An 11,864-nucleotide genomic window follows, 5' to 3' on the forward strand; every position below is an offset into this window, starting at 1 on the left:
TGAAAGATCGATCGATCGAACCGAATTGCTCAGTCGGAGAAAGTATGAACCTATTCTTGCGCTTCAATTTTGAGATAATTGACTTTACCTGCTCTTGGTTTTGGTATTTTTCCCTTTGGATGTCTTCTTAGGATTCCTACAGTGATGGGGACTCAAGCTTGTCCTATAATTTAAGGGCCACAACCATCATGGACAGACCTAGAAAGAGGGCTCCAACATTCCTCTTCCAAAATTTTACATTACATATATAATTCGATCATGAGATTCTAATGTCTTTTCGAATAATTAGGCAGTCATTCTTCAATGAGAGTCAATTTGAAACTTGGTTTCGGTATGAGAGCTTCCAATGATCCAATTCGATCCGATAAGAGAAGCCTTCAACCTAAGATATGCAACCTTCTAGGGTTTGGTTTCATGTTTTTGTTTTTGTTAGTCCACATTGCCTCCTTTTCTATTTCAATGAAGTTTAGGAGGACTAGCAATAGATAGGATACAAATGATTTTCACACATGATACATCTTACAAGTATCTAAGTGTTACATATCGATGTATCGTATTCGTATACTAAACGTATATCGCAAAAAGTGATAGATGTCTACACTAGATTATAGGGTTGATTGAGTTACACTTTTGTTTTATGTTTTAAAGATAATTTAGCATTGATAAATAATTCTCTCAATAATAATTGTATAGATCTAAAGGACAATTATACAATAGTCATGGCCCATTGTGTAGATCAACCATATGCCAGATTTAATTCAATGATTATTTTGTGCAAAATGTAGATCTCCTAAAAATAATGGAAATTGAATGCAGGGAGAAAAAAAATAGTACAATGAAATGATTATGAGTAGGAATAACTATTTAAAACAATTAATTTGGATAAAATGAGGAAAAGTGATATGAGTAGTTTATCATTTACTATCCTAAAGTTTCATTTAGTCTCAAGTGTTTAGTCAATTAGAATCACATCTAATTGGACTAAAATTATTTTCAATTGACAGGAAGTATTTCCAGTCAATTTGAATCACTTCACTGAAAGTCACTGACAATCGACTGACGATGATCGATGAACACTGAACTCAGGAACTTGATCTATAACACTAACAAGATACCAAAAACACTTGCTTAACCAAAACATAACATCTTGTGATGGAAAAGAAAAGAAGAGTCAAAAAGAGATTAAAAGTCCAGAAAGGTTGTAGCCTTGTTATGTCACCTGAAGCAAACTGATGAAGTCGGTTCGTCCTCGTGTCAGTAGATACACCGCTCGCCTGAAATGTGTTGCTTGCATAACAGGATTTTTTAATCTGACAATTGCAAATCTACTTCCATACTGTTACATCAGAAAAACAAAGGAAACAATGAGATTATTGTGAATCCAAACATGAGATATGAGTTTATAACAATGTCAGTGTCCAATAGAGGTGTTAGTGTCCGAGTGTCAGTAGTTGGCACACAGGGACAAAGGGGTAGATGAAGAGTTCAAGTATCAAAGAAAGAGAGGCATACGATCAATTTCCCTAACAATTTTAGTCAGAGATGGATGCTAGCATGATAAAAGCGAATTTGAGAGTGAAAGAAGGTAACAATACTGCCAGAAATGCTAAAGAAGAGGTATAAATTCATGTGCCAGTATTCTAACCGCATACCTTATAGAAATAACATTCACATTCATTTGTTTTCAGAGCTCAGTTGTCTTCCGAGCAACACAAGCCCTATTGTTGCAAATGCAGATAGAATTGTCGATGAATAGAATAACACTAGAAGAGCTCCTCTCAGTGACTGATCATAAAAGGCATGGAACAAATTGAACGTCAGGACCAATTCTTACCAAAAAATCCAAATTCAAACTAAATCACCTTTGCCAATAGCAATGCATTATCATTTGCATATTCTAGAGAACTTTCTGGTATGCTTTGGATGCCTTGACTTAGCTGCCATGAAATAACCCTAAAATTAAATCCATAGAAGTCAGAAAAACCAGTTAGAATCCTGCTAACTACAATTCATAATAACTCTTTAATGGTAGCAAATGAATGGAGTTCACACAAGGAGCATCATCGATGTTATATACTATACCCAAAAATAAGACCAATTCCAGCACCAATATAAGCCTTGTCAGAAGTCAATGCAACCTGTAATTCACCAAACTGCAAAAAAAAAAAAAAAACATTAGATTGGCAGTCTTTGCCAATTGATACATATATACTAGATAGTTAGATTAGCAACATATAAGTTACCTTAAAAGTCCTGGTTTCTGATTTAGATTTTTCAGCTGTTTTGATGACAGGAAATCTAGATAGCTGTTTGCCAGTCTTAATCATCTCTGTGGCAATCTGAAGAAATTCATCATGAGATGTATCAGTTTGAAAGGTATACTACAATTCTTAGTTTCATCTTTACCAACTAGAAAAACATAAACAATGTATCCACTTGCTTCATATAATATCAGAGAAGGATGACCATGAACTTTTTTTCCCATGATTGACTGAAACGCATCAGGAGTAGCCACAGATTTTGCCTTAAAAAGCTATTTTGCAAAGAATAGCTACTCCTGATTCCATCAAAGAGCTTGTTTCTTACTTTCAAATGGACATATGAACCAATTATGGGCTCAAGAAAAAGAATTCTGATAAATCATGTTTTCAATGCTAAAGGTTTGAAAACCTCATTAGATTGATCATTGATCGACCTTTTGCAACTCTCCATCACCGTATTGCCCCATCGCCTGAAATCTCCTTCCAGACGCTACCAACCGTTTGCCAAATGCTGTATCCACAGAACACAAACTTGGTAAAAGTTGAACGAAGAGTAAACAATGACTACAGTCCATACATGCTTTAGCTTTCTCTGTCAAGAAGCTATCCATTGATGGCAACTGCCTGGCGAGGTGATTGGACATCGAAGTATCAGCTTGTTCCCATGCTCTTGAAATATTCAGAAGCAAATTCCCCAACTCTTCGCCACACTGAATCAAAGTTGGGTTGAATCGAGTTACAAAGTGATGGATAACAAAAGCAAGAGGCATCCACCAACCATGTACTTGCCTCATCCAAGATAGGTCCGTTCGAGAGATCAAAGGCCGCATCATTCAACTGAAAAGAGATAAAAGTGATGCAGAAATCCCCACATTATGATGAACGAAGCTAAATTGGGCGATCTTACATCAAGACGGAGATCGCGAGGGAGCTTCGACAGGTAATCCGGAGGGAGAACGAAGCTATCCTGATTTAGGTCACCAACCATCACAAAAAGGCGAAAGAAAAAAAATCCATCTTTCTGAAACTGAAATCCCGATTGAATCAAAATGGGAAATTATTCGTTACAGCTAGGTCACGGAGGAGGGGGAGTAGATCCTCATCGTCGCCTCCTCCTTGTCCGTCTCCGCTGCTGTCACCGCCGCCCGATTTAGCGAAATCGGACTCCGCGAGGGCGAGGCAAGCGAGGGCTCCACGCCTCGTGGGATCATTGCGCCACGGGAAGGATCGGTCCAGGACGCCGTGGGGGATTGGGAAGCATGAGGACAGCGCGAGAGAGGAGCGGAGCGTGGAGGGAAGAGGAGGAGAGACGAGCAAAGACGCCATTTTTACTCCTCGCTTCTGTTTCTGCTCTGATGCGAAGCAGCAGCCGTCAGCAATCTGAAGCCCTATCCATTTCCTTTTATAGTGTTCATTTGAATTTTTTTGGTTCACAAGTTTTTCTTTTAAATGCAAAGTTTTCTCTCTTTTATTTTTTATAATGTAAGTTTCCGATTTCGTCTATCGAATAAATTCAGTGCACGATGAGATTATGTGTATTTATCGATAATCTCCTACAATCTTCCATTCTCATTATCTTACAATGGCAAATTAAAATGTTTTAGATTTCGGACAATTCGTCAAAGTCCCCTGCCTCCATGAACACCCGCAACCAAAAATCTATTCCATCATCTTCTTTGCCATTCGACGAGAATAGTAGAACCATGCCAATGGATCATTCCGAAAGGGGTCATTTTCGGCAAATGATGCATCTAGCCATAGACTATCCTCAATATCGGAAAACTCACACGAAGAAACCGTAGTCATAGCCTCTTCTTTGACATCTACACTACTAGTTTCACTTGCTTTGTTGAACAAATTGATGTCAGGGGTCGAGGCCTCACTTGAAGGACTGACTCGGGGACGCGGGACCGTGACTCGGGCAATCCAATTCTGGTTCGATTGGTTTAGTTTCAAAATCGGACTTTGTTGCATTGGCACGACACTTGGGTCTAGAGGCTTGCACAATTTGATTCGGTTCGACTCGCTTCTTCAAGTGAGTGTGCCATACATTCTTGATCTCATTGTCTGTTCTTCCAGGGAGCTTTGATGCTATGGCCGACCACCTGACAACAAAATGACAGAATCAAAGTTGTGATTAAAATAACTCTTAAAATTTTTGATTTCAGGATGTTGAACAGTGTGCTAGTTGTATTTTAAATCAACTTGAAAGACTACAAATTCTTGGTAAATCCAAACCAAGAAAGAATCTTTTGGATGCTTTTCAGTTTTCACTATCCTATTACTCAATTCGACTTCGCGATATCTATCACATTCATCTTCAATCATCAAGCAATATTCGTCTCAATTAGTTGAGGTCGACTATAGTAATACTCACTTGTTGCCAAGAATCTCATGCAACTTGATTATGGTCTCTTCCTCCTCCTTGGTGAAGTTCCCTCTTTTGATATCCGGCCGGAGGTAATTCATCCACCGAAGCCGGCAACTCTTCCCACACCTCAACAGCCCTGGAGTTATCAGAATCAATCATGTCACAAACTTGGTTCTTCAGACTCAGAAAACACTTACACTTTGCCAAACTAACTGAAACTGAACTGTTTTAGTATCGTAAACTTTCGAAGTTAAAACCTTGTATTAATCTTCAAATTAAGTATCACTTTCAGTTTACCAAACCAACTGAAAGTTCGAAACCTTGTGTTATTAATCTTCAGATTCAAAGATACTGAAACTTAAACTGAAACTGAAATGTTGAAAGAAATCTTGTATTGATTGATCTTCAAATTCAGAAACACTTCACTTTACCAAACCAACTGAAACTGAAACTGCAATGTTTTCATATCTTAAACTTTTAAGTTAAAACCTTGCATTAATCTTCAAACACACTGAAACTGAAACTAAATTGTTTTCATCTCAGAAACTCAAGAATACTGAAACTGAAACTGAAATGTTTTCATCTTAGGAACTCTAAGTTGAAAGAAATCTTGTATTGATTGATCTTCAAATTCAGAAATGAAACTGAAACTGAAAGGATTTCATATCTTAAACTTTTAAAGTTAAAACCTTGCATTAATCTTTAAACACACTGAAACTGAAACTAAATTGTTTTCATCTCAGAAACTAAAGAATACTGAAACTGAAACTGAAATGTTTTCATCTCAGGAACTCCAAGTTGAAAGAAATCTTGTATCGATTGATCTTCAAATTCAGAAACACTTTCAGTTTGGCAAACCAGCTGAAACTGACATGTTTTCATCTCCGAGACAAAAGAGCAAGCAAACAGAAGGCACATATAGAACAAGTACCAGCTTGTTTAGGCAGAGCTCTCCAGTTGTCATGGCCATGCTTCTCTATGTAAGAGACGAGCAGCCGGTCTTCCTCCGGAGTCCATGGCCCCTTCTTCAGACCCATCTTCTCACAGCAAGGAGCCCTCACCATGTTGCAGCAAACAACAAGTTGAACCTCACTCTAAACTTCACAAACAAGAGAAAGGATATGCTGCATATATATATACAAACAGTTGGGAATCATTTGGTGGGCTGCGATCTCAGTCATTTTTAAAAATATATGCTTTTTTGTTTTTGCTTTTTGTTTTGTGTTTTTTCCCTTGAGAGGGAAGAAGTCTTGGGATTGGGTGGAGATTAGTCAAAGTGACAAGAGGCCACTCGATTGACAATGAGTCTTTGGTTGGTAACACAGAATGACTGAGTGCAATGTATGATGGAAGTTGACAAGGATAGTAAGTTCTCTTGTTTGATTTTCAAAAGGATAATAGTTTTTGATTAATCGATCCCTCCGTTCTAATATTCTATCAGAGAGTTATCGGTATTTATTAAAGCTTTTCGTGGATCGAATGACAAAGACAATGTTGAAAAGAGGATTTTTTTTAAGATGGAAAGGAACTTTTGATTCGTATAGTAGTGGGAGAAAAAGAAAGATTTCTCATTCTTTGACCGTAAAGGGATTAAGTGGAACAAGATTGATCGAGTGATAAAGTTGTGGAAACACTTTCTATTTTTATATTTTAGATTTTGATCTTATAAAATAATAAATGGCTAAGAGGTCAAATAGATTAAGTGGCAAGTAGCTAAGAGGGTGGATTGTTGAATCGAGCACAAGTTACACGGGTAGAACCGATGGCAAAGTCATTGGGTCGATCATGCCTAGTTGAGTTGAACAAGATGCACTGAATATACACAAGTTATACTAAACAAGTCGAATGAGCTATAGTCAAACTATCATAAAGGTAGTTAGACCAACAACTATTGACTTCGTTGGGTTATGCAAGCATGATGAATCAATTGCTATACACAAGTCAAAATAAGTGACAAAAAAAATATTATTTATTATTTATTATTTATAATACTCCTATGAACTCAATATAAAAAAAATATTTTATATTTTATTCCATTTCATAAATCAAATGAAAAAGAAAACTTATTTCTATCTTAAACTACGAAATGCAAGATTATCAATTTAAGGAATAAATAATTTTTATCACTAAAGTAACATTGACCAGAATCATAAAATAGAAAAAAGGAAACGTGTCCACGCGGCTTTGTCTGAAAATCGTAATAAAATTATGTTTTTTTTTAATAAAACACACGTGTTGTCGTTCTCTATTTCTATTATCGGGCAGACAACGACTCACTGTCTATACAAAAAAACAATTTCAGCACGTGATAAAATTTCAACGGACGATATCCAACGAAATAAACAAATTTCCAAGGTCAACAAATCAGAAAGTGGCGTTTGCTTTGTCAAATTAAGTGTGCTTCCGTACGAAAAGTCAATTTTTACTTGTTCTATTAGAGTGTCAGTCTTGTCCCCGAGGCAATGGTGTCACGGTAGGACATCGAATTGTCACCCAGGTACTTACGGTTTGATTCCTAATTATGATGTATTTGTAAAAATTTTTCTCCAAATGGGGAGCGCAATCAAAGGATGTTGGGCGTCTGAGTTGACCGCTGTATGCACTTCCCGATTTACTCTGGTAGTCAGTGAGAAATTTTCGTGGGACCGGATCAGCCACCTCAGAGATAGTCAATCGAGCTAATTGAGATTTGTCATTTTTTATTAGAGTGTCAGTTTTACTCTATATTATAAAAAATTATTTCTTTAGATTCATAATTATTAAATCATACAATAATAATTTTATCGAATCTAACACCCATTGATCGGTTAGGATAAGTCGGTTGAGTCATTTGGTTCACCACTCTTAGCCACGCACCGGTTCGGCTCGCTTGCCGGTTGACCGAGACAAGGACTAAACCGGCTCAAAACCCAAACCACTATGTGATTGGGCCTTTAATGGGCTATCCGGTTCGGCCGCAGAACTAGGCGAGCCTCGACCGACGCGCTGGCTGTTCTGTGAGTTGCCCAACATCAATTAATTAATTATTTTTTTACATTGAAAAAAAATATAATATTTTTTTATAAATAATTCTGTTAGATTACTAAATAAGTAATTTCTGTGATAAAAAATGCCCTTTATTTTTATTATTGTAAAAAAAGATATCTTATTTTTAAAAATATTTAAAAAGTACTCTATCTTTTTTTTTAATTTGTAAAAATATTCTTATTCAAATATTATTTTAGCAGTTTTAGTTATAATAATTTTAATTAGATAATAATAATTTTGGCTAAAATTTATTACACATATAATAACTCGACTTTCAACGGTTTAAATTTCATATAAAATATCAATATCCTTTTACACAGTTTAAATTTTATATAAAATACTTCAATATCTACTTAAGTGATGTTCAATGAGATTTTAGAATATAAAACTTGTCTATTACTGATTTCAAATCTATTTTCTCAGATAATTATTATTCTATGTAGAGAATTATGCAATCGAAAAGTAAATCATCATCCATCTTTTTACGATGTATCATTTTGAGAAATTTCATGGCAGAAAAGGTTCTCTCTGCTGTTGCAATTGATACAGAAAGAGTTAATGCAAGACGAATCAATCTCTGAACCATAACATAACTCTCAACCTTTTTGGTCATAATTATTTTTCTATATAATATAGAAAGAGTAGAAATTTGTTGAAACTCAGGATCACAAACTATGTTAAGTTGATAGTGTTCTAATTCAGCTTTCAAAGCATGAATTTCTTATTGAGTGAAATTAATAGGATAAAATTTTGATAAAGCTTGCAAATGTCACTCACATTAATTTTTTTTAAATGAGACAGTAGGATTTAAAGCTGAACAAAAAGCAAGAAGTTCCATTGTTGCCTCACTGAATTTATAATTTAATTTCATCATTTAAAAATCTATTGTAGTATTAAAAATATCATAGTGATAATCATATTCAACTGTGACATGATCTCGTTTTTGACAATAACGATTAACTTTATAACCACGGCTCATATTAAGTATTTCAATATTATATTGTTCATAAAAAGCTTTTACTTTCTCAAAAAGTCCATTCCAACCATCTTTTCTAAATTTTAGAAGGATAACTTTTGTGGTTGAGATAAATATTAAAAGCATTCACAATGTCTTGTAATTTATTTTGTAAAGCTCGACAAAGAATGTCAGTGATTTCTAAGATATTTTCTATAAAAAATAACACAAATATAAATTCAAAACTCATAATTACTTTGCATAAACCACTAATTTCCTCGCGTATAACACCATTTGACCATTTTCACTGAAATTTCTAAGGATCTTACAAGTTGCTGCATACATGTCTATCAAGTTCTTAACAGAATCATAATAAGAACTCCAATGAATAGCACCAGGTCTATGCAATATACCAACTTGATTAGCCTTTATACCAGACTTACGCTTACCAAAAGCCAACATATATGCAATCTCTTTTTGTCGAGCCAATTATAAATCATTAAGAAAAGAATTACTACATCGAAGGCACATCCTTAGCAACTACAATCAGGGAATGTCTCAGCAATACACAGAGTTCTTGTTATCCTCTGTAGCGGTTGGATATCCCTATTTTTCACAAGTCCTTTGGCTTAAATAATAAAGATTCATGATCATTCTTTCTGAAAAGGAACTCCATTGTGGCACTAAAAGATGTGATTCTTGATCTGTTTGGTTTTTTCAGAAAATATTTTTCTGCGTCTCATTCAACGATTTTATATTCAATATCACATGCAAATATTAGTGAAGATTTAAAAGTTTTTTTCTTCTAAAAATAAATTGTTTGCAGGGAATTATTCGAAATTACTCGGCTTCATCTAGATTCGAACTCTTATTCTCTTCTATAAATATGTTCTATCATAACTAACTCAGCTATGCTACGAGGACTATCATGTGTTATCTGTTGAACTTATCATTGATGTTATCTTCTTCAATTCATTGAAGCTTGAAATTAATAACCAGTTAGATGATGAGTCGTCCTCGCACAGTTGAATCATTAATTTGGCATTCATCCTTGCAATAAATGCCCTTCAATGAGATTAAATGTATTTTAATTCCATAGTATTTGATAGTTGCTTGTAATAATAAAATCGTTGTCGTGTGATGTTATGATTTTTTAAAAAAGTATTTGATAGTTATTGTTCTTCATTTTAATTATTTAAAAATGAAATTAGAAAATCAGTTATTTTTAAATTACTGAAATTAAGAAAATTTCCTTAATAAATATCAAAAGCTTTCAAATAATTTCTATTAATTAGTTTCATATTTTTAATGTTTTTTTTCAAACTATTATTTGCTAGTTGGTGACGCAACCAATTCTAACGTTTGTAAATAATGTTCAAAATGAATTTTTTTCACTCAATTACGACCTTTTTCCTTTTTTTTGTAATAAAAAATGGAATCCACTTCAGTAGTCTCACAACTATATATCTATGAGAAAGTAAATTAAAAAACTATAGTTGTTATTAGAGGGAGGACATTGTCTTGATTTCGTTGAAATTCGACTCAACCATGTCGAGGATCCTTTTTCCCCTTCTTAAATGCGAATAAAACATGAATGTTATTTTAATTTGATGTTTAAATTTTTATTTTTTTAAAAAAACTATATATATATATATATATATATATATATATATATATTGATAATTGAATACATGTGCAAAAGTTCCAAGCGTGTAATAAAATTATAAAGTCAATTTAATAATAATATATTAAATTAATAATATACTAAATTAGTTATAAAATTTAATATATATATATATATATATATATATATAATATCTTATCCAAGTAGTTGTGAATATAGTTGTTAGAAGATAGAGCACCATTATAGCAAGATATTTTTTTATTATTAATTTAATAAAATTATTTAAATTTAATTACAATTATTTCAATTTGGTTAAGATCATTTTAATATTATTATAATAATTATGATTATCACCGGTATCACTTATTCCATATTGTATTACAAAATAATTTTAAAGTAATTTTAATTAAGTTGAAATAATATCGATTAATTTAATAAATAATATTTTATTTTATATGTATTAATTTTAGTAAAATTGAAGCAATTTTGCTATATATAACTACCACGATAACGATATTTATTGATAATAAAAATAAATAATCATCCTTTCAATTTTTGCCCTAAATACTTATTTTTTTAAGAAATAAAAATATAATTAAATTAAATGGATGTCTCCTCATTTAATAATTATTTATAATTTTTAAAATAATTAAATTTGTTTTTTTTTTAAATTTAAAATTTACGCCGTCAACCGGTTGCCGTACCAGCTCGCACCGCCTCGCGACTCCTCCCTCGTCGTCTTCCTCCTCTTTCGCCTCCTCCTACTCCTCTTCGACGTCGGCCAGCTACTCGTCGCCTTCCCATTCGAGCAAGCAAGATAAAGCCACTAAGCCACGCCTTCGCTTCCCTTTCGTCCCCGCAACGCCAACGAATTTGACTCCTTGGAAGTTGGAGCCGTCCGTCAGCGTCCAGCGATGGGGAGCAGAGAGGGAGGGGGCGAGGAGGAGAAGGTGGAGGGGTGGCTGTACCTCTTCCGATACAAGCGATTCGGCCTGCACTACCCCCGCAAGCGCTACTTCGTGCTCGACCGCCACCGCAACGCCCTCGATTGCTACCGGGACGTGCCAGACGACGAGGCCCAGGTAGGATTTCTCTGCGATCCTATGCGATCGTAATCACTTCTCGGACTTCGTCGCATTGTGAATGGATTAATGGACATGGCAGAAGGAGTTTGGAGAGGGATGGGGAGGGAAAAGGTAGGATCTTGGATGGCAATGATTAGTAGTTTGCTCGCGCCGTTTGAAATCTAAATGGATTAGGTACGAGGAGAAAGGATCGATTTTCTTTTAGGTTTGGGTTTTTTAGTGCTTAAATACCAGCAAGGTTTTATATTTTTTTACAATTTTTTAGGATAGTTACTAAATCTAAGCATGAACTTCAATGTTTTAACGAATCTAGAACAAACATATACTTTCAATTTTGCAACAAATTTAAGATTTGTTAGTTTAATTATTTGGTTAAAAGTTAAAATTCTTGTTTACTCTAACAATCAAATAATTTATACTAGTATATTAAATGTGTAAAAGGATATTTGAAAATTTGTGTAATGTGCTAAGTTGATACTATGATAGATTTGTTGTAAAATTGAAAGGATGTGCCTGCATATATTATAATTGAAAGTTTTCG

The 11,864-nt window shown here is 34.2% G+C and overlaps 3 protein-coding genes across 3 annotated transcripts in view; 1 reads left to right on the plus strand and 2 right to left on the minus strand.

Moving 5' to 3' along the window:
- The window catches only part of LOC141823770 (putative histone acetyltransferase HAC-like 1), a 9,096-nt gene extending 8,951 nt beyond the window's left edge, over positions 1-145 (plus strand). The window contains exon 10 of the mRNA XM_074711011.1: positions 132-145. Coding sequence (XP_074567112.1) covers positions 132-145 — 14 coding nt within the window. The remainder of the gene's footprint in view (positions 1-131) is intronic.
- Positions 146-1,127: 982 nt separating this feature from the next.
- Positions 1,128-3,587, minus strand: LOC141825625 (uncharacterized). The gene is made up of 10 exons (XM_074713009.1): positions 3,330-3,587; positions 3,169-3,228; positions 3,051-3,098; positions 2,839-2,971; positions 2,696-2,772; positions 2,244-2,339; positions 2,083-2,153; positions 1,863-1,953; positions 1,653-1,785; positions 1,128-1,336 (listed from the first exon to the last, which is right to left on the minus strand). The coding sequence occupies exons 1-9, from the start codon at positions 3,585-3,587 to the stop codon at positions 1,675-1,677; spliced, it is 945 nt and encodes a 314-aa protein (XP_074569110.1). The 3' UTR covers positions 1,128-1,336; positions 1,653-1,674.
- A 274-nt stretch (positions 3,588-3,861) lies between these two features.
- Positions 3,862-5,696, minus strand: LOC141825356 (transcription factor MYB30-like). The gene is given in 5 exon segments (XM_074712740.1): positions 3,862-3,954; positions 3,957-4,149; positions 4,151-4,366; positions 4,639-4,768; positions 5,564-5,696. Coding segments are annotated over 5 exon segments (765 nt in total).
- Positions 5,697-11,864: the final 6,168 nt, after the last annotated feature.

This window comes from Curcuma longa, chromosome 3, assembly GCF_044706935.1.
Source record: "Curcuma longa cultivar G26 ecotype Majalengka, Jawa Barat chromosome 3, ITB_CL_G26_1.1, whole genome shotgun sequence".
NCBI classification, from domain to species: Eukaryota; Viridiplantae; Streptophyta; class Magnoliopsida; order Zingiberales; family Zingiberaceae; genus Curcuma; species Curcuma longa.

Coding starts and splice junctions, on each gene's coding strand:
- LOC141825625 (XM_074713009.1), bottom strand. CDS start 3,587: ATGGCGTCTTTGCTCGTCTCTCCTCCTCTTCCCTCCACGCTCCGCTCC. Junction 3,229..3,329: donor CCCTCCTCCGTGACCTAGCT/GTAACGAATAAT, acceptor GACCTAAATCAG/GATAGCTTCGTTCTCCCTCC. Junction 2,340..2,695: donor GTGATGGAGAGTTGCAAAAG/GTCGATCAATGA, acceptor GAATTTCTTCAG/ATTGCCACAGAGATGATTAA.